The 27146-nt window shown below is 37.3% G+C and overlaps 2 protein-coding genes across 4 annotated transcripts in view; one reads left to right on the forward strand and one right to left on the reverse strand.

Moving 5' to 3' along the window:
- Positions 1-19409, reverse strand: part of MTBP (MDM2 binding protein) — a 76511-nt gene extending 57102 nt beyond the window's left edge. For both annotated transcript variants that reach the window (XM_067711384.1, XM_067711383.1), the window contains exons 1-10: positions 19207-19409; positions 17851-17931; positions 14880-14953; positions 14633-14784; positions 12934-12992; positions 10826-10970; positions 9685-9802; positions 3861-3995; positions 1730-1824; positions 828-900 (exon numbers count right to left, since the gene is read on the reverse strand). In XM_067711384.1, coding sequence (XP_067567485.1) covers positions 828-900; positions 1730-1824; positions 3861-3995; positions 9685-9802; positions 10826-10970; positions 12934-12992; positions 14633-14784; positions 14880-14953; positions 17851-17931; positions 19207-19324 — 1050 coding nt within the window. In that variant the 5' untranslated portion in view covers positions 19325-19409. The remainder of the gene's footprint in view (positions 1-827; positions 901-1729; positions 1825-3860; positions 3996-9684; positions 9803-10825; positions 10971-12933; positions 12993-14632; positions 14785-14879; positions 14954-17850; positions 17932-19206) is intronic.
- An 87-nt stretch (positions 19410-19496) lies between these two features.
- The window catches only part of MRPL13 (mitochondrial ribosomal protein L13), a 35883-nt gene continuing 28233 nt past the window's right edge, over positions 19497-27146 (forward strand). The window contains exons 1-2 of one of the 2 annotated variants that reach the window (XM_067711387.1): positions 19497-19723; positions 22970-23093. In XM_067711387.1, the coding sequence (XP_067567488.1) occupies positions 19640-19723; positions 22970-23093 (208 nt within the window). In that variant the 5' untranslated portion in view covers positions 19497-19639. The remainder of the gene's footprint in view (positions 19724-22969; positions 23094-27146) is intronic. The other variant, XM_067711386.1, reaches the window with a different exon arrangement.

Here is a 27146-nt window from a genome sequence, read left to right on the forward strand (position 1 = left end):
CAGTTTTCTAAGGGAACTATAACCAAGATTTGATTAATAGTGCCACGGGGAAACCATAATTATAACAATCATTTTTCTCCCTGCAGGACTATTTGATAATTGAGTACTTGTTGTTAAAATAATAAGAAAATGTTATGCAAATATTGCCAATGAACATTTTGTGCATTAAAAATTGTTTTCATAGAAACAAGGTAGTTGAGCAAATAACCAGAAAGAAAATTTTAGTTTTTCCTATTGAAAACTGTACTTGACTTTATATGATTCCACTTAAAATTCTTTATGTTGTAGTTAAAAATTTTTTTAAATATACCAATTCTACCATATGATTATATGTTTTAAATATATATATATAAACTAGTCAAATAGCTGAAAATCTTCTAAACATCACCAAAATTAAAAAAGAAGAACTGAAAACTTACAAATGATAATTTAGTGAAGTTTGAGACATTTTTCTCACCTCCACCTACCCATCCTACCATGAGAAAGATAATGCAAGCATATACATATCTTGCCACAGAACTGAAATCAGATGTGAAAGGGGCAGGTTAACAATAACCTAATGTGTTCTAAAAGCAATTATCATCATGAAGCTAATTTTTGAAAATCTCTTCTAAAAAAAAAACATCACTTCATGTCTGCAGAAGACTTTGGGGTTATTATGAAAAGTCCAAAGTATCTTAACATGAATTAGGACCAAAACCTTATGTTAAGTTAAAGAAACCAAATCATCACACAGAAACAGATTTTAAAAAATACATTCCCTTTTCTCACACATCTGTAAATGTTAAGTTAAAAACAAAACAAAAACAAAAAAACACCCTCTATACCTTGCCACACAGGGAAGAAACCTGCTCCAACAGCAGCTTGGAATTCTGTTTGGTATTGTTTTCTGTCAGTCCTCTGCACTAAGGAGTTAAAGAAATGATGAAATGGTAATTGTCAAATAATTCAACTCCCTAAAATAAGTTTGATTCTCCAATTCACAAGGTGCTTAAATTCACTGATCAACATTTTTAACTGTGGGAACTCACAATTACTCCTTTCCAAGGACAATTATTTTTCTGACTCTGAAAATACATCAAGAAATAGTGATACTATAAATAGCGTTACTCTAAACTATTAGAACCAGAGATTTGTACAAACTGGAGCTTCTGAATAAAAATTCAAGAACACTGTACTAGGGTTTCATTTCTGGCCAACAACAAATTCTTTTTATATAAAATATTGTTCTTAGATCTGTTCCTAAAACTTCTTAGATATATTTTCTTAAAAAAGAGTCTAAAATATGTTGAATATTTACAGACATATGTGATAGCATTCTTATTTACTTAAGTATTTAAAAAGATACAGTGGACTGGCACTTGTATCTATCCTGCCAATGGCAAGAGAAACATCTGAACATTCCAATAGTATATAAATTATTTTGTTTTTCTTCACAGATCCCTAACATTTCTCCCTCTTACCTACCCCATAAGCAATGAGTAATAATTTCAGGAAGTCTTCTGCCTATTCTAGAGGCATAAATATCGTGCCTGAAGGAGTATTCTTTTTTTTGCAAGTTGTAGAATTTCTCTTAAAGCAATGGCAATGAAAAGTATACTGATATTATAAAAAAGAAAAACAACAACAAAAGTATGGGCAAATATTTAAATGTGGTGGTACCAGGAAACAGTCTTACTTGACACAGAAAAATTGTGATCTATAATGAACACGTAAATGAAAAGGATACAACTCAAATTCAATGTCTGACATATAGCAGGAAGGTAGGTCTGATAATTTTATCATCTGCACAAATTCTAAAGCAGGGCCATAATAATGAAAAACCTAAAAAAGAAATTAAAATTATGTAAGACTTTAAATACTATAAATAAAATGAAAGTGAGCAAATTAGTGATCAGGGTTTAAATCTTTAAAATGGGTCTTAAAAAGCACGTATTTACATATTATGCAAGACAAACACTTAATTCTCTATCAAAGATAAGAATTTCTTCCGTATCAATTCTACCTTTCCAAGTGGAGAGATATGGAGATTTCTTACTAACTGGAAAGAGTTTTAACAGGAGGAAAATGAGTATAGAAAGAGGCAAGCAACAGAGGACAAGAGTTCTCAACTTTTCCTGTTTATCTCTAGGAAGACAGACAGATAAGCCAGGAGGCTAGGATGTTGAAGAGGGTCTGCGAAACTGAGAAAGAGAAAGAAAAGACACTCCAGGATGAACTTTGGAATGCTGAGATTAAAAAAAAAAACAAAAAACAAAACAAAGTCCTTGGAGGAACTACTAAAGTAATTAAAGAGAGAACTAGTAAAACAAGAATACTAATTAACAAAGAAAGCTCCACTCAGAGAAATAAAATTCAGTATTTCTTTGGATAGAGTCTAAAACTAAACTAAGAGTGAGCTAGTGAAGAAGGTAATTCAAGAGTTGGGGCTAGAGTGCTTCACAAGAAGGGCAAAGAAAAGCAAACACATCTTCAAACACACAAAGTTTTAAACTTGCAGAAAGCTGAGTAATTTCATCATATATGATTATGTGTATGTATGTGTTTGTGTGTATACACACACCTAGTGTGTATTTATATATATGTATGTATGCATGTATTTGTTTATGCATAGAGAGGCTTACATTTATTTAAGACGTTGAACCCTAAATTTCTCTCAATAGCAGCAAAAATCAGACACATTATTCATACTTGAATGGTGTACTACCAAAGAAGAAAAGTTGAGGTCATCAATCTTATGATTATAATCTTTAGAAAAGAATTTAATATTCCTGTGAAAGATGGTCATGGTAAGTTACTTAAAGTAAGTAATTCTGAACTATTAGGAAATGTGTCAACATCAGAAATATGTCTTTTGTACCACCCTTTGATCAGAAAATATTACCCATCAATCTGACATCCTTGCAACTTCATGACCACTATGTTTTGTGCATTCTTGAAATGCATCCTTCAAAGTGAATTTCTAAAGTGCTTCTATATAAATACTTCTTCTTCTATTATTTGTCCAATGTGAAAAAAAAAGCAAACCAAACCCCTCTTAATTATTATACTTTATAATTACTTGCATTTTAAGAATAAATCTATGGAGACATGGGACAAGAATCAATACCTCTTAAACTGTAAATGAAGCAAATGTCAGGTACTATATCAGATGCTAAGCTCTTACTTCATTTAACCCTCATAATTTTGTAAGATAGTGTTTATTACTATCTCCATTTCATAAATGAATTAATCAATCTACCCAAGGTGACAATACCTCATAGGTGACAAAGTCAGGTTTCAAACCGAGGTCTACCTAACATCAAAGCCTGTTCTCTTTCCACTGTATCATACGCCCTTCAAACTGAGTCTTAGAAAGGTCACATGGTAAAGTTCAAATCAAAAGTGGTTTCAGGGGCTTCCCTGGTGGCGCAGTGGTTGAGAGTCCGCCTGCCAATGCAGGGGACACGGGTTCGTGACCCGGTCCGGGAAGATCCCACATGCCGCGGAGCGGCTGGGCCCGTGAGCCATGGCCGCTGAGCCTGCGCGTCCGGAGCCTGTGCTCCGCAACGAGAGAGGCCACAACAGTGAGAGGCCCACGTACCGCAAAAAAAAAAAATAAAAAAACAAGTGGTTTCAGGCCTATACTGATCTAAAGTTAGGATCGTTCCATTTTGAAAACAATTTAAAACAATGATAGTTTTGCCAACATTCAATACTGATAATACAGTATAATTTAAGCACTTAATTATAATTATAGTAAAAGTTATGCAAGTGAGCACACTTAAGCACATATATTAGTAATGTTAATTAAAGATTCAAACATATCTTATAAAATATTCATGAATAGATGATGGCAAAAACAATTAAACATAGATTACCTTTGGCAAAATACTCTTATCCTTTGATGGTATTATCTTTTTGTCAAGAAAGCAAGTTTTTAAATTAGATGTACTAAAATTCTTAGGTGTGACTCCCTTTAAACAAAATTCAGGAAAACTAATTTCACATCCAAACTGAAAAGAAACAAAGAGAACACAGTTACAGGCATCATGAATTAAGTTACAAAGATTAATACATCTTATTGCAATGTAAAAGTTGAGAGGAAAACCATATGTAAATTTATTTTTGATCCTCAGTTCAAAATGCAGTTCTTCCATTTATGTACATATCATTCGTATTTCAACTTTCACATGAATTTTTCATGAAAAGCTCTCCTTGGCCTTTCACTAGCACACAAGAGGATACTAAGCCCATTCTCCGCAACCAGAGAACAAAGCAACCCCCTTTACATATAGTTGTTCAGTACCTGCTTCCTACTGTCTTAAGTTCTGCAAAAATAGAACTTGCTTGTCTCATTCACCACTAGATCCTTAGTGCCTCACACATAGTTTGCTTTCAATATAAGTTGTTGATAAAAAGATCAATTCCTGCAGAAGTAGTAATAATAGGGGTACTAACAGTAATGGTAATGACAATGATAGGTAACACTTACTGAATGGTTACTTTGTGCTTTAAATAATTTAAACCTCATAAAAATCTGAGTTAGGAACTACTATTATACCTGTCTTACAGATAAAGATAACTGTGGCACCAAGAGGCTAAATATTATCTAACATTTCACATAAAACTAGCAAGAAACAGAATTAGGATTTGAATGCAGGCAATCTTAACTCTAGAATCTATGTCCTTAATCACTATAATGCCCCTAGGCTAAAAGCTATTCTCCACCAAAAAAAGTGATTTCAAGTTTTAAATGCAGCCTGGGGAGATATGGACATTTAATTTCTTATCCATAAAAGAATAAAAGAATCACAGAACCCTGCCATTATCTGTCTGTATGTAGACATGCAATTTCAAAAAATGTATACAAAAGTAATTCTCCTAGCTAATTGTATCCTGCATTCTTCTTGTAGGCTATATGACTTGTTTACACTAAAACCACTTGCAAAGAAGATTTATCTGCAGATTTAACTTCCCCTGAGATAAAGAAGAGCTGGCGTGCAAATCAACAAGAAGGGCCCAGCCATGTTAATTCCTGTTGTCTTATTAGAAGTTTTATTAAACTATAATTAAGAGTGAATTGAAAAGGAAAAAAAAAGTCTAGTAATTAGTACAATAAATCTTTATAGGAACACAACGAACTACTCGTGCTCCCATACTAAACAAACATTAAGAAACTTTCTTTTAGTTTTGCCTATAGACAAAAACACATAAAATACCAGGAACACTGATTTCGACATGGACACAGCTTATAAAAACCACCAAACATATTCATTCACGGTAAGGGATTGCAAAATAGAATTGGAGCCTCATAGAAATTTAACATTAGCGGGGTTTAATCTGATATTCTCATCTTATAGTTGAGAAATCTGGGGTCTAGTAAGGTTAAAAAAAAAATTGTTCAAAATCAGCTGGTTAGCAGAAAGCACTGATCACTTAAGGTGGTATCATAGGTAAGAAAACATGTTCTAAGCAGTTTTCCAGGAGTTTACATATGCAATGAACTAAAGCAGCTTGGATAAACATGAACTCAACTAATATTAAATTCTGCTTTAAAAGAATGTTACATTCTAGAACTGCAGTGCCCAAAACAATCACAGTCACTATTTAAATTTAAATTAATTAAAGTAAAATATAGTAAAAGATTCAGTTCTGTGTTTGAAGTAGTCAAGTATAAAGTGCTAGTAGCAACATGAAGCCAGTGGACTATTGTATAAGGATAAATTCAGAACATTTCCATTAATGAAGAAAGTTCTATTTAGATAGTGCTTTTCTAGAACATCTTTATATGGTACCTTTTCATTAGGATTCATTTAAACTATCTGTGTTGTAAATAAGGTCGAGAGATACACCAGAAATACATCTACGCGTGGAACAACTCCTACAGAGCATCTACTGAACGCTGGGAGAAGACCTCAGACCTCCCAAAAGGCAAGAAACCCCCCACGTACCTGGGTAGGGCAAAAGAAAAAACTAAACAGAGACAAAAGGATAGGGACGGGTCCTGCACCAGCGGGAGAGAGCTGTGAAGGAGGAAAAGTGTCCACACACTAGGAAGCCCCTTCGCGGGTGGAGGCTTCGGAAGGCGGAGTGGGGGAGCTTGGGAGCCGCGGAGGAGAGCACAGCAACAGGGGTGCAGAGGGCAAAGCGGACAGATTCCAGCGCAGAGGATCGGGCCGACCGGAACTTGCCAGCCGAGAGGCTTGTCTGCTCGCCCGCCGGGGCGGGCGGGACTGGGAGCTGAGGCTCCGGCTTTTGTCGGAGCGCCGGGAGAGGACTGAGGTTGGCGGCGTGAACACAGCCTGCGGGGCGTTGGTGCACCGCGGCTGGCCGGGAGAGAGTCCGGGGAGAGGTCTGGAACTGCCGAGGAGGCAAGAGACTTTTGCGTCCCTCTTTGTTTCCTGGTGCGCGAGGAGAGGGGAATAGGAACGCTGCTTGAGAGAGCTCCAGGGACGGGCGCGGGCCGCGGCTGGGGGTGCGGAGTCCAGAGACGGACGTGGCTAGGGTCGCCCAGAGCGGCTGGGGCCGCTGCTGCCGCCACCGGGAGGCCTGTGTGCGAACGCAGGTCACTGGCCACGCGCCCTTCCGGGGAGCCTGTGCAGCCCGCCACTGCCGGGGTCCTGGGATCCAGGGACAGCTCCCCCGGGAGAACGCACAGGCGCGCCTCAGGCTGCAACGTCTCGCCGGCCTCTGCAGCCGCGGGCCCGCCCCGCACTCCGTGCCCCTCCCTACCCCCGGGCCTGGGTGGGCCAGAGCCTCCGAGTCAGCGGCTCCTTTGACCCCGTCCTGTCTGAGCGGAGAACAGGCGCCCTCCGGCGACCTACACGCACAGGCGGGGCTAAATCCAAAGCTGAGCCCCTGGGAGCTGTGAGAACAAAGAAGAGAAAGGGAAATCTCTCCCAGCAGCCTTAGAAGCAGCGGATTAAAGCTCCACAATCAACTTGATATACCCTGCATCTGTGGAATACCTGAATAGACAACCAATCATCCCAAATTAAGGAGCCCTGTGGATGAAAGGCTCTTGGGGCTGCAGCCAGGAGTCAGTGCTGTGCCTCTGAGGTGGGAGAGCCAACTTCAGGACACTGGTTCACAAGAGACCTCCCAGCTGCACATAATATCAAACAGCAAAAATTTCCGAGAGATCTCCATCTCAACGCCAGCACCCAGCTTCACTCAACGACCAGCAAGCTACAGTGCTGGACATCCTATGCCAAACAACTAGCAAGACAGGAACACAACCCCACCCATTAGCAGAGAGGCGGCCCAAAATCATAATAAGTCTACAGACACCCCAAAACACACCACCAGACGTGGACCTGCACACCAGAAAGACAAGATCTAGCCTCATCCACCAGAACACAGGCACTAGTACCCTCCACCAGGAAGCCTACACAACCCACTGAACCAACCTTAGCCACTGGGGACAGACACAAAAAACAACAGGAACTACGAACCTTCAGCCTGCAAAAAAGGAGACCCCAAACACAGTAAGATAAGCAAAATGAAAAGACAGAAAAACACACCGCAGATGAAGGAGCAAGATAAAAACCCATCAGACCTAACAAATGAAGAGGAAATAGGCAGTCTACCTGAAAAAGAATTCAGAATAATGATAGTAAGGTTGATCCGAAATCTTGGAGATAGAATGGACAATAGAATGGACAAAATGCAAGAATCAGTTAACAAGGACCTAGAAGAACTAAAGATGAAACAAGCAACGATGAACAACACAATAAATGAAATTAAAAGTACTCTAGATGGGATCAATAGCAGAATAACTGAGGCAGAAGAACGGATAAGTGACCTGGAAGATAAAATAGTGGAAATAACTACTGCAGAGCAGAATAAAGAAAAAAGAATGAAAAGAACTGAGGACAGTCTCAGAGACCTCTGGGACAACATTAAACGTACCAACATTCGAATTATAGGGGTTCCAGAAGAAGAAGAGAAAAAGAAAGGGACTGAGAAAATATTTGAAGAGATTATAGTTGAAAACTTCCCTAATATGGGAAAGGAAATAGTTAATCAAGTCCAGGAAACACAGAGAGTCCCATACAGGATAAATCCAAGGAGAAATACGCCAAGACACATATTAATCAAACTGTCAAAAATTAAATACAAAGAAAACATATTAAAAGCAGCAAGGGAAAAACAACAAATAACACACAAGGGAATCCCCATAAGGTCAACAGCTGATCTTTCAGCAGAAACTCTGCAAGCCAGAAGGGAGTGGCAGGACATATTGAAAGTGTTGAAGGAGAAAAACCTGCAACCAAGATTACTCTACCCAGCAAGGATCTCATTCAGATTTGATGGAGAAATTAAAACCTTTAGAGACAAGCAAAAGCTGAGAGTTCAGCACCACCAAACCAGCTCTACAACAACTGCTAAAGGAACTTCTCTAGGCAAGAAACACAAAAGAAGGAAAAGACCTACAATAACAAACCCAAAACAATTAAGAAAATGGGAATAGGAACACACATATCGATAATTACCTTAAATGTAAATGGACTAAATGCTCCCACCAAAAGACACAGATTGGCTGAATGGATACAAAATTTACAAGCAGCTCATGCAGTTCAATGTCAGAAAAACAAACAACCCAATCCAATAAATAGACCTAAATAGACCTAAATAGACATTTCTCCAAAGAAGATATACAGATTGCCAACAAATATATGAAAGAATCTGCAACATCATTAATCATTAGAGAAATGCAAATCACCACTACAATTAGATATCATCTCACACTGGTCAGAATGGGCATCATCAAAATATCTAGAAACAAAAAATGCTGGAGAGGGTGTGGAGAAAAGGGAACCCTCTTGCACTGTTGGTGGGAATGTAAATTGATACAGCCACTATGGAGAACAGTATGGAGGTTTCTTAAAAAACTAAATATAGAACTACCATAGGACCCAACAATCCCACTACTGGGCATATACCCTAAGAAAACCATAATTCAGAAAGAGTCATGTACCAAAATGTTCATTGCAGCTCTATTTACAATAGGCCGGAGATGGAAAAAACCTAAGTGTCCATCATCAGATGAATGGGTAAAGAAGATGTGGCACATATATACAATGGAATATTACTCAGCCATAAAAGAAACAAAATTGAGTTATTTGTAGTGAGGTCGATGGACCTAGAGTGTGTCATACAGAGTGAAGTAAATCAGAAAGAGAAAAAGAAATACTGTATGCTAACACATATATGTGGACTCTAAGGGGGAAAAAAAAAAAAAAAGGTCATGAAGAACCTAGGAGCAAGACAGTAATAAAGACACAGACCTACTAAAGAATGGACTTGAGGATATGGGGAGGGGGAAGGGTAAGCTGGGACGAAATGAGAGAGTGGCATGGACATATATACACTACCAAACGTAAAATAGATAGCTAGTGGGAAGCAGCCGCATAGCACAGGGAGATCAGCTCGTTGGTTTGACTAACTAGAGGGGTGGGATAGGGAGGGTTGGAGGGAGGGAGACGCAAGAAGGAAGAGATATGGGAACATATGTATATGTATAACTGATTCACTTTGTTATAAAGCAGAAACTAACACACCATTGTAAAGCAATTATACTCCAACAAAGATGTTAAAAAATAAAAAAAAAAAAAGATAAAAAAAAAAAAAAATTAAATAAATAAATAAATAAGGTCGAAAGGCCTGCTTTGCAAACTGTGATAACAGAAATCCACTTACCTTCCTTTCCCATATCTGAATCTTTCCCCTCCATAACTCCTTTGAATCAATAGCATTTCTGAGATCTTGTAAAGACACAATATTAGCAGAAAGGTATTCGGCAATTTTCTGACAACTTCTATAAATAAAAGTTTATGATAATTAAATATAGGGTTTTAAATTTGACTTAGATTTAATGGTTATAGTTAGCTACAAGCCAAACAGGCAAAAATGCAAAGTTTATATTGCTGCTTTTATCAACTAATATTATAGAACATTCATTAAGTCAGTCTCTGAAGAAGTTGCTATCGTGTGTTCATTTAATCTCAACATCCCCTTGAATTATGAGTAATTACCCTTAATACTACAGATGAACAGATTTTCCTATTATTATTTATTAATTTTAACATCAGATATACACATATGTACACACATATACACAGATTGAATGAATTCTTATCTTCAAAAGGAGAACTGCTCTCCTCAATTGTTCCCACACAGTTTTGTATGGAATTTCATAATAGCACTTATCACAGACTATCATGACTATTTGCATTCCTGTTCCTCCCTGTATTTCAATGAAAAAGATCAAATCTCACTTTCTTATTATCAGTATATATTGCTGTGCTTGGCATAAAGATAGTGCTCAATAAACAACTGCTGAGTGAAGAAAATCATGAAGTTAACAAATCTAATACTCATTTAAGGATCAAAACTGTAATACACAGTTGATCCTTACTAAAATGTCATAAAACACAACAGTATGTATTTATTTCTACATTGCACATAAAACAAAAAACAAATATGACATTATAAATCTGGTGTATCCATGTATCCATGGTATTTATCTCGGTGTTCACTGGACAATACAAACCTATTTAAAAACACATAATGTGTTTGGAGAATTAATGCTCAATAATAGTTGTAAGAAAGCATCAACAACAGTTACTAAAAACTTAAAACTTCTCAGAAATATAAAGTATGAAATAAGAAAAATGTAGGTTCTTCTCAACAGATAAATCTCTAATCACAGTATGACATAAAACTATCTTGTCACATTTTAAAAAATCTTCAAAGGCTGGGTCTATTAAAAACAGGGTAGCAAGTTAATTGTAAAAGCGGACAACACAGATAGTGGTCAAATATGAACAAAGAAGCTTACGTTTCACAATGATTTCCTGCTATGGTAATTTTTGCTGAATACCATTCCTTCAAATGTTTTAATGCTCCTACAGTAGGCAAACAGTCTCTCAATTTAGGTGGATCTTTGTCAGAAGGCAACAGTATTATATCTATCATTGCTCTACCTAGAAAGAGATAAAGGCATTTTTGTAATTTTTTAAAAACATTTTTATTTTATATTGCAGCATAGTTGATTAACTATAATTTTTTAAAGATGTTAGATCTGGGGGCTTCCCTGGTGGCGCAGTGGTTGGGAGTCCACCTGCCGATGCAGGGGACGCGGGTTCGAGCCCAGGTCTGGGAAGATTCCACATGCCATGGAGCAGCTAGGCCCGTATGCCACAACTACTGAGCCTGCATTCTAGAGCCCATGAGCCACAACTACTGAAGCCCACGCGCCTAGAGCCCGTGCTCCGCAACGAGAGAGGCCACCGCAGTGAGAAGTCCGCACACCGCAACCAAGAGTAGCCCCCGCTAGCCGCAACTAGAGAAAGCCCGTGCACAGCAATGAAGACCCAGTGCAGCCAAAAAAATACATACATAAAATAAATAAGTTCAAAAAATAAATAAAAATAAATTTAAAAAAAAGATGTTAGATCTGAAATGTCTCAAAACAGTACCTTGAACAACTGAATTTTACGTTTATTTAGAAGATGAAGAAGGATTTTAACTTTAATTGCTGAAATTCTTCAAAACAATATACATCTTCAGGAGTTCAAAATTTTTAAATGTTCACATTTGATTTAAAGCCATGTTACCTTGAAATAGCTAGCATATGCCAGAAAAACAATGAACTATATCATAATTACTTGCCAATTATGTGTCAGTGGTTAATTATACATTGCTCTTGAGATCAATGCTATTGTTGTACTGAACAGAGGGAAAAAAACCTGTGCAATTCATTATGTTCTTCTATACTTTATTTTGTTATATAAAAGGGAATGAATTAGTATAAAACTGTAATGTTCAAATAAATTATTTCTCTTTTTAAAGAACAATAAAACACTCAGAAAACTCAATTATACTGACAACATCATTGGTTCCTGAGAAAGAAGGTTAACTTCATGAAACTTTAAATTTTATAAAATGATAAATTTTACTGAAGGACCAGAAAAATCAAAATGAAACAGAAACCAAATAAAAGTTTGATAATGAAAGTATTCCAATTTGCCAAAATAGCAACTGTACATTCCATATTTTGAACTTCATATAAAAATCTGACACGTTTGTTTATCAATGTATTCAGTTATCTTCCATATAGGATCTCTTATACTAAAATATAATCTTGAATATAAGGATTAGACTGTGAGCTATAAAGTCCTTTATGATAATCACATATGCTTTACTCATCATTGTATACTCAGCTCCTAGTACGACGCCTGACATATAACAGACACAACAACTATCTGCCTAATAAATGACCTCCAATAATGAAAATATTCAGAAAAGTATTCAAAAGTATTTGTGGATGCCAAAGCGTACCAAGCTTTAGATGAATCAGCTACTTGATTCACACAAAGGAAGATTAATTTAAGACAAAATACAGTTTTAAGAATAGTATGATGCAGTATTTCATAAAATATGCTTTCTATTATAGGAAAAAAATGGATTGTGTAAAAAAATGCTGAGTCAAGGGCTTCTTTTACTGCATGACTTTCTATTTGATAATATGTATAGTGACTTCACACCATAAAAGTATGTTATCCAAATGATCTAGGTTAAAGAACTTCTTTTTCCAGGATTTGCTCATGGGAGTAGAGTTCTATAGAACATTGTGGAAAACAATGGTATATACAGTGCAAAGCTGCTTCTTCAGTAGTAACTGAAGAAGGAAACAGATGAGTAATTTCTTAAGTTCTAATTTTTGTCTAAGTAAATGAAAACAATTAAGAAAATTGTGATGTCTCAACAAGGTACTTTATTAAAGTAGTAGAGTATGATTTTTAACAACTTCATATAGAAAATTATTTTTCATTTTTCATTTCAAAGTTAGAAGTGAGAACACGAGCATAAAGAATGAATTTATCACTCATTCACAGAAAGTGTAAGATAAGGTACAAATTATTGAAAGTAGTCATAAAATATTACCAGGAGCAGGAAGTTTGTCTGATAACTGATGCAAATTTTCTGCAGATTCTTCATATAGGCTAAAATAAAACAGTAGGTTAGGAAAAAATATATATACACACATTACATATAATCATAATAGGTAATATTAATTAAATGGATCTATGTGCCATACACTATTAAATACTTAGCATTCAGCATTATCTCATTTGATCCTCATGACAATCCCATGAGGCATTACTATAATACTATTTTTATCCTCACTTTAAATAATTCACCTAAAGTCCACATAAGCTGTAGCTGTGGAAGCTAGGATTACCCTGAGTCCAAGTTCTTAGCCACACCCCCAAAACAAACAAACAGCATTAACAAAAAAGGGGGAAAAAGCCCTCCCTAAATTATATCTAGTATATTAAATATAAATCATAACTAATAGACCATTTTTCTGAACCTTAAAAGTAAGGTATTACTAAGTATTTAATAAAGAAGGCTACTGCTTTTCTCTGAATGGCACATAACAGCCCTGACAGGAAAATATGATACTCTCCTCCAATTCTTTAAAATCTATTCATTTTACCCATATGATGAATTTTTTTTCTCAAGATAGTTTATTATATAACATAAAGGTATTTAAATCCTTTATTATAAACTCACCATTGTCTAAAAAATTTAAGGCGCCTTACGGTAAAGTATAGTTTTCAAGCTCCCTCTTGTGGAAATAATTATTAGGTCACTTACTAGAAATAATCACTTTTATACTTGCCATCTTCTAATAGTGGTGAGAAAACATATGGAATGGTAAGAGCCCTAAGGCTAGAAGGCATCTTAGAAATCATCTAAAAGGATCTCAACACTTTACAGATGAGAAAATAAAGCACCAGAGAAGTTAAGTGACTGGCCCAAGATTATATAATTAGAGACCACTTCTATTAGCCTCTGTTAAAATGCCTTTTCTATGGTTCTACAATGTCTCCCTTCATTAATCAGTATAAATAAATATAATTTGAAAACAGGAAAACACAATTTGAAAATCTGCAGCAATTTATAGAAGTATAATATTTGAATATTAAAATAAACAAAGGAGTTTTTTGTAATGAAGTATTACAGAAGACTGAAATGACAAGAATGAATTATGGTTCAGAGATGCTATATTTCATGAAGAAAAAAAATTATCAAAACTCACATCACCTGGATCATCTTATATACTGTACCACAATTCAAAAAACCTAAAAGTGAATTCAATCATCTACATACACCTCAGAAACTATGGATTTTAAAGGTGCCTGAAATGCTGAAGATACATATAAATTGAAGAAATCATATATTTCAGTCTCAAACAGCAAAATGAAAATGATACTGTGGTTTGAATGCCAGTTATTAACCTTAAATAAAGTTTCTATTCAAGCTCTTGAAATATAACATCAGGCAGAAGTTTGCTTCAAGAAAGTGACATATTAATAAAAATATCAATTTTTATGATTCCTGCAATTATGCAAGCTTAAGAAGCTAAACGTTTTCAGATACCAGTTTGTGCATTTTAAAGAATTTTATTCAAATAAAAGGCCCAAATTGCCTGTCTTCCAAAACAAAGAGTTGAAAATTTGAATTATGTAAAATTCCCTCACTATAGCTGCTAACATATCAAATCTTCACTCTCACGGCTAAAATACTATCTAATGTCAAATATTTTAAAGACATGATAGAAAGTACATAAGCATACTCAGCCAAGGATAATGATTCCCTGCTATTACTATCTTCGTCCTCAAAACACTCAACAGCACTCAAACATTCTTCGATATTTCTTTGAAGAACATCTTCAATTTCATCTTTTTCCACACCAAAATGTATCTCTTCCCAGTCAGAACTACAAAACTAATATAGCAAAAGATTGCATTAAATAATGGGTTCATGGAATTATTTATACTAACAAAGACATTCACTAGTGACTATTTTCTTATTTATATTACCTGATAAAATCCACATATTGCCTGCACTGCAAAGAACCACTTCCTGGAACCTGGTATACCGCCTACCAAACAGCCTTGAAAACAAAATCATACTTATTAGAAGAAAGGCATACCACAAATAAGCAGATGTTATAGCATACATACTTAGAGAGTTATGTAATTTTAATATATATATATATATATATAAAATATGGATCTTTAAAAATCTCTGCTAAAAATTCAAACAGGAGAAGCTGCCTAAAGAGCAAAATTATTCACTCGCTATGAATACTCTGCTTTAGTTCATCACAATTCAAAATCTACATCATTATATTAATCATCATGTCAAACACTAAAATCTACTATAAAGATGTTGAAAAATACACCCACTCGATTACTCTTGAGTAATACAAAACCGTGCAAGTCATTTTAAGGAAAATGGTTCCCTCCTCAAAGACCATGAAGGTTTGGTTCAGCCTTGCCAAAGAGAGAGGAGTTAAAGAGTAACTTCAGCCTAGAGATAAAGAAGATGCTCTTCTTGGAGGCTGGAATATTACATGAAGATACAAAATTAAGGGTCACCCCAGGGTGTGAATCAAAAGAGCAATGAAGAATTTAGAGCTACAGAAATTGTATTCAAAGGAGGGAGAAGGAGAAATGCGATAACTGAGCCGAACTCATGGAAGCTAAGAATGATGCTAAGTGCCCATTACCAGTTACTGCCAAAATCTCAGAAGACTTTACCTCCTACTTCCTTAAGAAAATAGAAGCCGGGCTTTCCTGCTGGTGCAGTGGTTAAGAATACGCCTGTCAATGCAGGGGACACGGGTTCAAGCCCTGGTCTGGGAAGTTCCCACATGCCGCAGAGCAACTAAGCCCATGCACCACAACTACTGAGCCTGCACTCTAGAGCCCACGAGCCACAGCTACGGAGCACACGTGCCATAACCATTGAAGCCCGCGAACTCTAGGGCCCCTGTGCTGCAACCACTGAGCCCATGTGCTGCAACTACTGAAGCCTACGGGCCTAGAGCCCGCGCTCTGCAACAAGAGAAGCCACTGCAATGAGAAGCCCGTGCATGACAACAAAGAGTAGCCCCTGCTCACCGCAACTAGAGAAAGCGCATGCACAGCAACGAAGACCCAACATAGCCAAAAATAAATAAATAAATTTATTTAAAAAATTAAAAATAAAAAAATAAAGAAAACAGAAGCCATTATAACTCCCATAACATCCTGTCAGCAAACATATTGCCCTTCCTGCATTCCCATTAGGTCTTTCCTCATTCTTCCCTGTTACATGTAAGAGGCACTACCCTTCTGATCAAGGTTATCCCTCAGACTTCTGCCGGGACCCCAGGCCACTGACTTTCCTGCATCTTCAATCTCTCCTTCTCTGTCATTTCCTTCCCATTAGCATTTAAATATGCACAAGTATTTTTCAAATTATTTTTTTAATCACTTTTAAATTCACCTACCTTTTCCAGTTACTACTATATCTCTTTCTTTACTCTTCAGGAAGATAAACTTTCTAAAAGCACTATCTACACTTGACTGTCTCTATTTCCTGTTCACCTTTTCTATTCCCCTTCTAATCCAATTTAATCTGTTCTTCTGTCTCCAACATGCCACTGAAACTACACTTACCAAAGTCACCAATGACTAATGTGTTTCTAAATTTAACAGTTAGTCCTGTTGGTACTTGACCTCTCAACGTAAGACTAAGAAAGGAATCGAAAATGACACATTTGACTACTTTCTCCTGAAAACATTTGCTTTCTGTGGAACCTATCTTTCCCACTGCTCCTTCTCATTCCTTTAAAAACTGGTGTTCAGCTCCTTTAAATACTGGGATTCATTTCAAGATTTTCTGCTATTCTCACTATCCAAAACAATCCCATCCTTTCTCATGGCTTGAACTGACATCTATATGTTGATGATTCTATAATCTGTTTCTCCAGCTTCACTCTCCTTTGGAGTTCCAGACACATGTATCCAACTTTTACAAAATATTTTCACTTTGCAGTCTTACAGGCAACTAATCACATGTTCTTAATTGAACATGTCATAGTCCATCAAAATCTTTCTTGCAATACTAGTACTGACTTAAATTATACCAACTTGAAAAATTAATGAGTATTACCAGCACTTGGCAAACTGGCTAAGGTAGCATATAGATAGTATAAATAATGTCCCAAAGGTGACAGTTGAAACCCAAGAGACAGGTTCTCTGATGAAAGAGAAAGGAACAGATTGTACAGTCATGCGAACTATAAAGGTATCAAAACAAGCACACTCTCCCTGACATCTCCAGAAACTTCCTTCAGCTTTTAGACCTGTTTTGATATCTCCTTTTTTCTGAGCCTCTGAAAGACACTCTCAGATAGAGGCCAAGAAAAGGAAGAAAAAAAGAGGATAACTAACAAAGATGTAAATACATGGATCTGTATAATGCCAATAGAAACCAAAGGAGAAAAGATTTTTACAAAGTAAAGAGTATTTTATTTTTAAAAAAGTCAAATACTTTGAAAAAGTTAAAGCAGATAAGAATGGAGAAAAGATTACTGAGTTTAACAATTATGAAGTGCTTTTAAAAGAATCAGTAAGAGGTAAGGATGGAAAAATAAAAGGTAAGGAAATGGGTATAAGATTAATGATGTATTTGTACTCATGACAAAACCACAAATCCTCCTTATAATGACACATTACTCTATCTTATATGGAGCTGAAGATGGGCAAGAAAATCTCATAAAGGGAACAAAACTCAAACTGAGACCCTAAAATAATTTTCATAACAACTTTATGACATCCAAGCATCAGGAAGAGAGGGATAGCGTCTTTTCCATTTTGTATTTATTTCATTGCTTCCCTATCCCAGTGACTTGTACACAGTCAACAAGTGTTTCTTGGACTCCCATGTGACGAGATTAATTAAATTTATTTCCAATGCAAATGCTGTGCCAGTGAAAAGAGGGGTTTATGTTTTACTTACCAGGGAAGGTACTATCTTCTGGATTAATTGAAGCATTAATGCTTCTTTTCAGGAGGTGATAAACATTTGCTGCTCTTAAGTCTGAAAAAGAAAAAAACAAAGTCAACTGGGTTCAAGAGTTACACAACGTAGACCTATTCCAGTTTCACCATCAGAGATTCTCAAGTACACTATATTGTACATAAAAGAACTACACTCTGTTCAAGTTTTGATATAATAAATCTAAAGCAAGCAGAGAAAATAGGTAAAGCTCCCGGTTTGCACATGCCTGCCAGTTAACACAAATCCAAAATTCCCCCAAAAGAATAATTTTAAACGGAGAAGGAAAATCTTGTTACAATACTCTGTACACAACCCCATACACTTCCTCCTCAAAGCGCCGCTTTATCAAAACAAGCTAAATAAAATGCAATACAGGGCTTCCCTGGTGGCGCAGTGGTTGAGAGTCTGCCTGCTGATGAAGGGGACGCGGGTTCGTGCCCCGGTCCGGGAAGATCCCACATGCCGCAGAGCGGCTGGGCCCGTGAGCCATGGCCGCTGAGCCTGTGCGTTCGGAGCCTATGCTCCACAACGGGAGAGGCCACAACAGTGAGAGGCCCGCATACCGCAAAAAAAAAAAAAAAAACTTAAAAAAAAAATGCAATACAGATTCTAGACAGGAGCACTAAAAAGCTGTGCATTCTCAAACGGTCGTAATTGTCTTAAATTTATAATTTGTTTTGTTTGTTTTTTTGCGGTACGCGGGCCTCTCACCGCTGCGGCCCACTCCCGCCGCGGAGCACAGGCTCCGGACGCGCAGGCCCAGCGGCCATGGCCTACGGGCCCAGCCGCTCCGCGGCATGCGGGACCCTCCCGCACCGGGGCACGAACCCGCGTCCCCTGCATCGGCAGGCGGACCCTCAACCACTGCGCCACCAGGGAAGCCCTATAATTTGTTTTTTAACTTAGTTTATGTGTGGAACGTCTCCTCCCGTTAGGATGTAAACTCTAGGAAAGTAAGATCCTTTTCCATCTTGTTCCTTTCTGTATTACCTGCATTTGGAACACAGGAGGCAGAACTACCTATTGAATGCATATATGTCCAAAGAACAGAAATTCCATTTCCAAGGCGTAGGGAATTTATACAGTTAAATAGTTACTGTGTCGGAAACTTATGAGCGCTGGAATCTTACATCCACAATTTTGTCCCTATTTTTTCTACGGAGAAAATATTTTTATCAGCCCGTACCAGGTCGATCCCAGATAGAGTCACAGCTTCCTGGGACAACTCCATACAGGTCACTCCAGCAGAACTTGATCACAATTTTTTTCTCCTCCCTGCAAGCCGCTCCCGCTCTTTCTCAGCCCAGCGCTTACCTGGCTGTTTCTCGGTACCCTCAGAGGACGAAGCCCCTGGCCCATGCTCCGCCACCGCACTCGCCGCCGACGGGACTTTTTCTTCCTCCCAGATCACTAGGAGTAGGTACCGATCCATCTCTCAGGGCTGAGGCCCCGTTTCAGGTCTCTGCTTCCACATCCAAACAGGCCCGCGCTACTGACGCACTTCCGGTTCCTTCTACTTAGGTCGGCTGGAAACTGTGTGCCCTCCATTGGTTTTCCGCAGCTTTTCCAGCAAGCGAGTTACTTTCGGGGGTTATTCTCTCAATAACTAGATCATTTCCTCCCTTCATGACGAAGCTGCTACGGTGGCAAGATTGGAGGAGATGCAGGAAAAGCGGAGAAGCAGACGAGTGCTGGCTTGTCTAGGATCTGACATGTTCGGCTGCATGCGTTTCCCGCCGGGCCCTTGATGCTGCGGGACAGGTCTTGGATCCTGGAAAAAGGACTGTCCTGCTACTGGGGAAACATGTCGAGTTTTTCTAGGGCGCCCCAGGTGAGATCGGACTCTTGTAGCTCGATGGCATTCATTACGCTGACAGAAGGAGGTCGGATTTAGTGAAGCTGAGTAGGATGGGAAGCCGGGTCCTTGGGCCAGGAGATGCTTCGGTGAAGCACAAAGGGTGGTGATTCTGACCACCACTTGCTGTCGTTTTCTTGGTACTCCTACCCTCCCCTTTTCAGTCAACCCCTCTCGTGTTTCTCCCCCCCCCCCCCCCCGCTCGGGAAGAAGGAGGGAAGGTCAGAGAGGTAATAAGCTGGATCATATAGGGCATTGTAGACTATTGTAAGAGTTTGATTTACTGAGCAAAATAAGGGGAGTAACATGATCTCGCTTAAGTGTTAAAAGGAGCATTCCGACTGCTGAGTCGAGAGTAGACTGTACAGAGATGGGGATTGGTGGAGAAGAGAACCAAAGAATCTGTTTGGAGGCTATTGAAATAATCCCGGCTAGACATGATGGTGGCACAAACCAGACTTAGTAACTGTGTAGTATTGAAAAGTGGTCACGTTCCGTTTGAAGGTGGAGCCAACAGGATTTCCTGCAGGACTGTATGTGCGCCGACAGCAAAAGAAAAAACAAGGATTATTCCAGGGTTTTTTGTTTCAACAACCGGAAGAACGTTCCATCAACTGAGATAGGCAAGGCTGAGATTGAAGCAGGTTTCAGGAGGAAGAGCAGGAGTTGGTCTAAGCCGCCTCTTAGTCTAGTCCTGCTCCAAGTGTGATTCCTTCCTTGGACTGTTTGTTACCTGTCCCTAATGAGGTAAATACAGGAAGTAAAATTAAACATTAAAAAACTGTAGCAGGGCTTCCCTGGTGGCGCAGTGGTTGAGAGTCCGCCTATCGATGCAGGGGACACGGGTTCGTGCCCCGGTCCGGGAAGATCCCACATGCCGCGGAGCGGCTGGGCCCGTGAGCCATGGCCGCTGAGCCTGCGCGTCTGGAGCCAGTGCTCCCCAACAAAACTGTAGCAATTTGACATTGTGGCAGTATTTTAATTGTCTTATCAAAGGTTTTGTTTTTTGTTTTGTTTTTTCTATCAGGTATTGGTCTGCAGTGGATTGGGGAAAAACTAGTCTTCTGCTGCATATGGTTTAAAAAGCACTGTAGTGTATATGCCAGGTGGGCAATTGAATGCAAGTGTAGAGTTCAGGAAAGAGGTCCAGGCTGGAGATGTAAATTAGGGAATCATAAACATACAAATGGCATTTAAAGTTATGGGTCTGGATGAAGCCTGTGTGGAAATGTGTAAAGAGAAGAGAGGAGGACCAAGAACAGTTCTGGAACATTTCAACATTTCAGAGGCAAGAGAAAGAGAGAACTAGCATGACAGGAAAACAAAACAAAACAAAGCAATAGAGGGTGGTGTCCTGGAAATCAAGTGAAGAAAGAATACCTGGGAGAGGGGAATGATCAACTGTGTCAAAGACTTAGAATTGACCAGTGGATTTAGTAATGTGAAGGTCATGGTAAACTTGGCAGGCAGTAGTGTGCTGGTGATGGTGTGGGAAGATAAAAGCCAGGGTGGAGTAGGTTGAAGAGAGAATGAGGAGAGACAAATTAAAGTAAAGACAACTCTTTGCAAGAGTTTGCTACAAAGAAGAGGAAAGAAATGAGGCAGTCGCTGGTAGGGAAGGGAGGTCAGGAGTTTGTTTTTTTTATGGATAATTTTAATCATACATAAAAGTAGATATCACCCAATTTCAAAAATCTCACAGCCAATATCATTTAATCTGTACCCCCATTCATTTATTTCTCTTACTTATGAATTTGAGGTAAATCTCAGACTCATATTATTTCATCAGTAAATATTTCAATATGTTCTTTACAAGATAAGGATTTTTTTAAAAATCCCATTACCATTTATCAAAGCTAAATGGAAATTTAACAGCAATTCCTTAGTATCATCAAATATCCAGTATGTGTTCAAGTTTCCAATTTTCTTACACATATCATGTATATTATATAAATATGTAATATTTTTACGGTTTCTTCCTTTGGATTAGGATCCAAAGTAGCAATAAGTTGCTATTTTTTTATGTCTCTCTTAATAATAGGTTCCTTTTCCTGTCTTTTTTTCTTACAGTTTATTGAAGAAACAAGATTGTCCTGTAGACAATTGAATTGAATTTTTTTTTTTTTTTTTTTTAGTTCATAAGCTGAGAGAGGTATGGAAAGTATATGGGCTAGCAGCTCTTTATTTGCAAAGAACATGATCATCTGTGTAAAAACTGGAATTTACAAAAAGTTACTAGAACTGATAAATGAGTTTAGCAAGGTTGCAGGATACAAGACCAAAATACAAAAATGTAGTACATTTCTATATACTAGCAACAATCAGAAATTTAAATTAAAAATACAATACCATTTACAATGGCATCAAAATATATGAAATAAACTTGACAAAAGATATAAAAGGGGAATGGGGTAGAGACTAGAAGAATGAGAACAGGAAAACAGCAGATTGGTAAGCAGTTTTATAAGCTGATTTGAGATTTGTGATAATTAAATTTAAGATAAAACCAGAGAGCCTAGTTGTACTTTTTCCAGCACTGTTTGGCTGCTTGTGTATATCCATAGAGAAAGCATCTGATCAAGATCTTTCTGGCCTGTGCTTTTCTTAGAGTTTGAAGGCAGTGATGGACACAAAGACAGCGGTTTAGTCCTGAGCCAGCCTAAGATGTCTATCTAAGGCAGTGTTTTAAAATTTAAGTTTATTCAACATCATCCATCTATGCTTTTCCAGCTACATTCTGCTATTTAACTCTCCCTTGGAATTAAACTCCTGAATAGTCTTCAGTTCATAATTGGCCACTCATCTTTCAATGTTAATGTACCTTCCAATCTCAAAATATTTTTGAAGACCTTCATAAACAACTTCTACTTTCATAAGAGCTTTTCGTGACCCCTCCAGATTCTATTCTATGCGGTACAAAAAATATAAGTCATAATGTAAAGGGAAATAATATCTTTGGAATGTTTTTAAAAGAGCATAACCCATATTGCTAATAGAAAAGCAAGCAGGAAAGATCACTGTGTTAATCTTTGCAGAGTAATGAGAACAGATCCCCCTTTTCCAGAAATAGAAATGAGAACAAAAAAATTATTTAGTGATAGGATCTTTTTTCATAATAATTATTGATGTTAACTGTAGATTATGTGTGATGGTATATAATAGCAAACTCAGCTGTTTCCATTTAATTAGAATTTTCTTTGTTTCCTCTTCTGTCTTTTCAAGCAATGGGCCACTTTTGCTCGAGTTTGGTATCTCTTAGATGGGAAAATGCAGCCCCCTGGCAAACTTGCTGCCCTGGCATCAGTTAAACTTCAAGGATTGCATAAGCCTGTGTACCATCAACTGAGTGAGTATCATTTTAGACCTGTTATTGGTAATCACAGTTTTCATGTCAGGATAGAATTTTGAAGATGTTTGACTGGGCTGTTTTTTTTATTTTTTTTTTATTTTTGGTTGTGTTGGGTCTTTGTTGCTGCGCGCAGGCTTTCTCTAGCTGTGGCGAACGGGGGCTACTCTTTCTTGCGGTGCGTGGGCTTCTCATTGCGGTGGCTTCTCTTGCTGCAGAGCACAGGCCCTAGGCACGTGGGCTTCAGTAGTTGTGGCACGTGGGCTCAGTAGTTGTGGCTCACGGGTTCTAGAGCACAGGCTCAATAGTTGTGGCACACGGGCTTAGTTGCTTCACGGCATGTGGGATCTTCCGGGACCAGGGCTCGAACCTGTGTCCCCTGCATTGGCAGGCAGATTCTAAACCACTGCGCCACCAGGGAAGCCCTGGGCTGTTTTAAGGATCTGTTTTTTACTGAGGATCCCTTATTCCATTCTTGTTAAAAACCTGTTGGGGGCGGGACTTCCCTGTAAGATCCAAGTATCAGTTCTTACTCTTCATCTTGCCTGACCTGTCAACAGCATTTTTTGTAGTTGATCATAGTTTAAACTTTATTTTGAAACATGAAATATACAAAGATATATTTAGATAGATAGAGATGTATTCCTCTACCTATATATGAATATAGATAATATTTTAAAGAAAATTAATAATAATGGTGGTGAAATGAATACCCATACACTCAGCATTTGGGTTGTTTTCCTCTTTTTTGCCGTTACAAACAACATTGCTATCAGTATTCTTGTACCTTTTTCCCAGCGCACATGTGGAAGAGTTTCTCTGAGGTCTGTCTGTAGGACAGGAATTACTGGGTTGAAAATGGGAACCTAGTTAGTCTTTATATGCAGGTGTTTTCATTATTCCTCATCTCAGTAACGTTGATGTTGTCGTTCTTTTTAGTTCTGACTACTCTAGTAAATGGGAGATGCTCTTTCTTTGTGGTTTAAATTTGCATTTTCCTGATTGCACATGGAGCTGAGAATCTTTTCATTTGTTTATTGGCCTTTTGTCATTTCCCATTTTGTAAAAGGTCTATGCATTTCTTTTTCCCATTTTTCCACTGAGTTGTTTGTCCTTTACTTCTTTCTAACTTTTATTATAAAAATGTTCACATTTTCAGAAAAGTTCAAAGAGTAGTACAGTGAATTTCTCTATACCAGCCACCTAGATTACCCAATTATTAATATTTTATCATATATTTTACTCAATGATTTGAAAATAAATTACAGATATCATTATACCTCCCCCTAAATATTTCAGCATATGTCACCCAAGAACAAAGATATTCTCCTATGTAACCCAAATGCCATTATCACACCTAAATATTAACTTTTATAGCCCTTCCTGTATATATGGCCATCGTTTGTCATATTGTTTTTCTGGGAAATTGTATGCCAGTTTTCAAATAAACATGTTTACAGTGATTATGAACACATGAAACGTACCCAGTATATGTTAGAAAAAACTTAAAACAACATATTTGTAAATTGAAAATTGCGTGCAGTTTGTTTTGATTTTAGTGACATCTTATGGACATGAAAAGTCCAAAATTTTGCTGATAAAAACCAAATATTAAATATAGTGAAACAAAAATGCAATTCATTCTTTAAGAAGTAAATTTCTAATTTCATAGAAAAGCTGTTCTCCATTACCAGGGAAGGATGGCCCGACAGGCAGCCCCAAAAGCTCCTCTGGTGTTCTAGCAGCACGCTTATTCATCAGTACTTAAGGAATACTTTTGCAGTAATGACGTGCTTGTAAGGAAGCAGAACTTTAATTCAGTGGACAGATAAGTGCTACACTTTAAGAAGAATTAGGTGGCTACTACTGATTCCACCTTCTCCCAAATTTTGTGAAAGGAGGGCATTCTTCTCCTAACTCCAGATCATCTCGATCTTGACCCAGACCACAGTTTCCATAAAAAAATAACCTTATAAGTGGAACGTTGGTTTGCCACAGCATCTCACAAAGTCCATGGACCTGTATGTATGTTCAGATACATAATGTATACAATATTTGAACTATTTTATAGGCACTCCCTTCTCCTTCTGATTAGAGCTGCCCTCCTGAATGGGAGACTTGGGAGCTCTTTGAACATGTTTGCTTTTCACTGATACAGGAAAAGGAAGGCCACTTGGTGATTTTTGGATTGTGCCTTATTCTTCTTGAGGATTCCATTCTTTTCACTGCCTACAAATTAATCAGTTAAGGAGAACCATATGAGCATTTAAAAGAAGCAAAGGGAAACCTTTCTTAAGCATTATCTAAAGTTATTAGATCATCTTAAAATACTTCTGGTGCACATGGAATGAAATCAAACGAAAGTTTCACACAGTTCTTAAAGGTTAATGTTATGAATGTTAGCACACCAAACAATTCTAACGATTCACTAGTCTAGTATTCACTAGTATTCTGCCTTGCATTATTTATTTAAATCTTTTAAGGATTTGTTAGAAAAAAAAGTTTAGAATGCTCTTCTTAAAGTTACACAGCTAACGTATGTTTCTCTCTTACTATTCAGTTGTGTCAGTCTATTTCAAATGTTAACTCTGCGTCGTTTAAATTTTACAGTCTTAATCGCACATTTATTCTTCATCTCACTCCTAGAATATCATTGTACAAAGCACTGAAGCTTTTGCTCCAGGTTATATCTAGAATTCATGCCTCTTTTAAAAAGAATAGTTACATATTATCATAAATTTGAACAACACACCTTGTTCCTCTCACAACTTCTTTACACTCAGTAGATTTTGTGGTAACTTACATGATCATCTGTCACATTAGCCCTGCAGAATTTCAGGGATGCTAAAAAAACGTTGAAGTAGGCATTTGGACATTTGTCCTTCAAGGCTGGAAACAAACATAAAGGCCAAAGCCAACCTTTGTTGCTTACTAAATTGGAACAGCTATTTTTCAAACGTTTCTCAAACCGAATCTTGTAAGGAGACCCAATATGTAAAAGCAGTGTTGCACTGGATGAAGGAGACCTTAGATTCCCTGACATAAACCTTTGAGTTTTCCCTTTGATTGAATTAGTTTGAATTTTATTTGGCCATTTAATTTAGCACCTAATATTATAAAAAGAAATCAAATAGGGTCAGAAATCTAAGTTGATAAATTTTTGTAAATAAACTCAATTCCTTTTTCTAAAAATTGCTTATTACTAAACTTTAACTTTTAAAAAAAGTTTTTAAGTTTGAAAGATATTAATTAACTTCTACCATCTCTTGATCAGGCAGTAGAGTTCCAATTTATATGTATTTGGTGCATATTGTAAAATGTAAAATGTTTCAATTAAAATTTTTAAATGGCATATCTATTTATTTGGATTAATAGAAATTTAGATAGAAATGATTGCACTGTATCCAGGATTTTAGGCTTTAATCATAATATTGGCTTTTGTTTTAATACCTAGTGCAGTTAAAAAAGATTTAATTGCTGGTTGGTTTTAATTAGAGACAGTGGAGAAGTGCTTCTAAGAATTATTAAATACAGTAGAGATTTGGCATAAGTTATTAAGGGAGAATAATTTTTCCCAGATTAGATGTTCATACCTTAGAGCTGAAAGAAGACGATTGTCAACTGATTTGTGGTATTCTTTCTAATGTCCCTTGAGATCCTTTTTGAAGTAAAAATGTGTTTTGAATGGCGCAAAATGCTTTTTGCATATTTAAAGCTTAAACAACATTTAAAAAATAAATTCAGGTTTATTAGAAAGTTAAAGATTCCATTTTTCCTCCAAATAGGTGTCACAGAAAGAGCCTGAACAGGGAGTTAAATACCTTGTTGTGAGCTTTGACAAATCACTTAATCTTAACAAGCCTTAGCTTCTTCAACTCTAAGTGTCCGGTTGAAAGCTAGTGTAATTTCGGCATTATTTGGGACTGTGTAGGCATCTTCTCACCCTCTTCATTTGTTCTTCAGGTTCATTTGCCCAACTGCCTTAGTAGCCCACCATGGGTCACTTTTGGGAACTTTAGTCACTTAATTTGCCAAATAGTCAAACTTTCCTTT

The sequence above is a fragment of the Pseudorca crassidens genome, chromosome 17 (assembly GCF_039906515.1).
Source record: "Pseudorca crassidens isolate mPseCra1 chromosome 17, mPseCra1.hap1, whole genome shotgun sequence".
NCBI lineage: Eukaryota > Metazoa > Chordata > Mammalia > Artiodactyla > Delphinidae > Pseudorca > Pseudorca crassidens.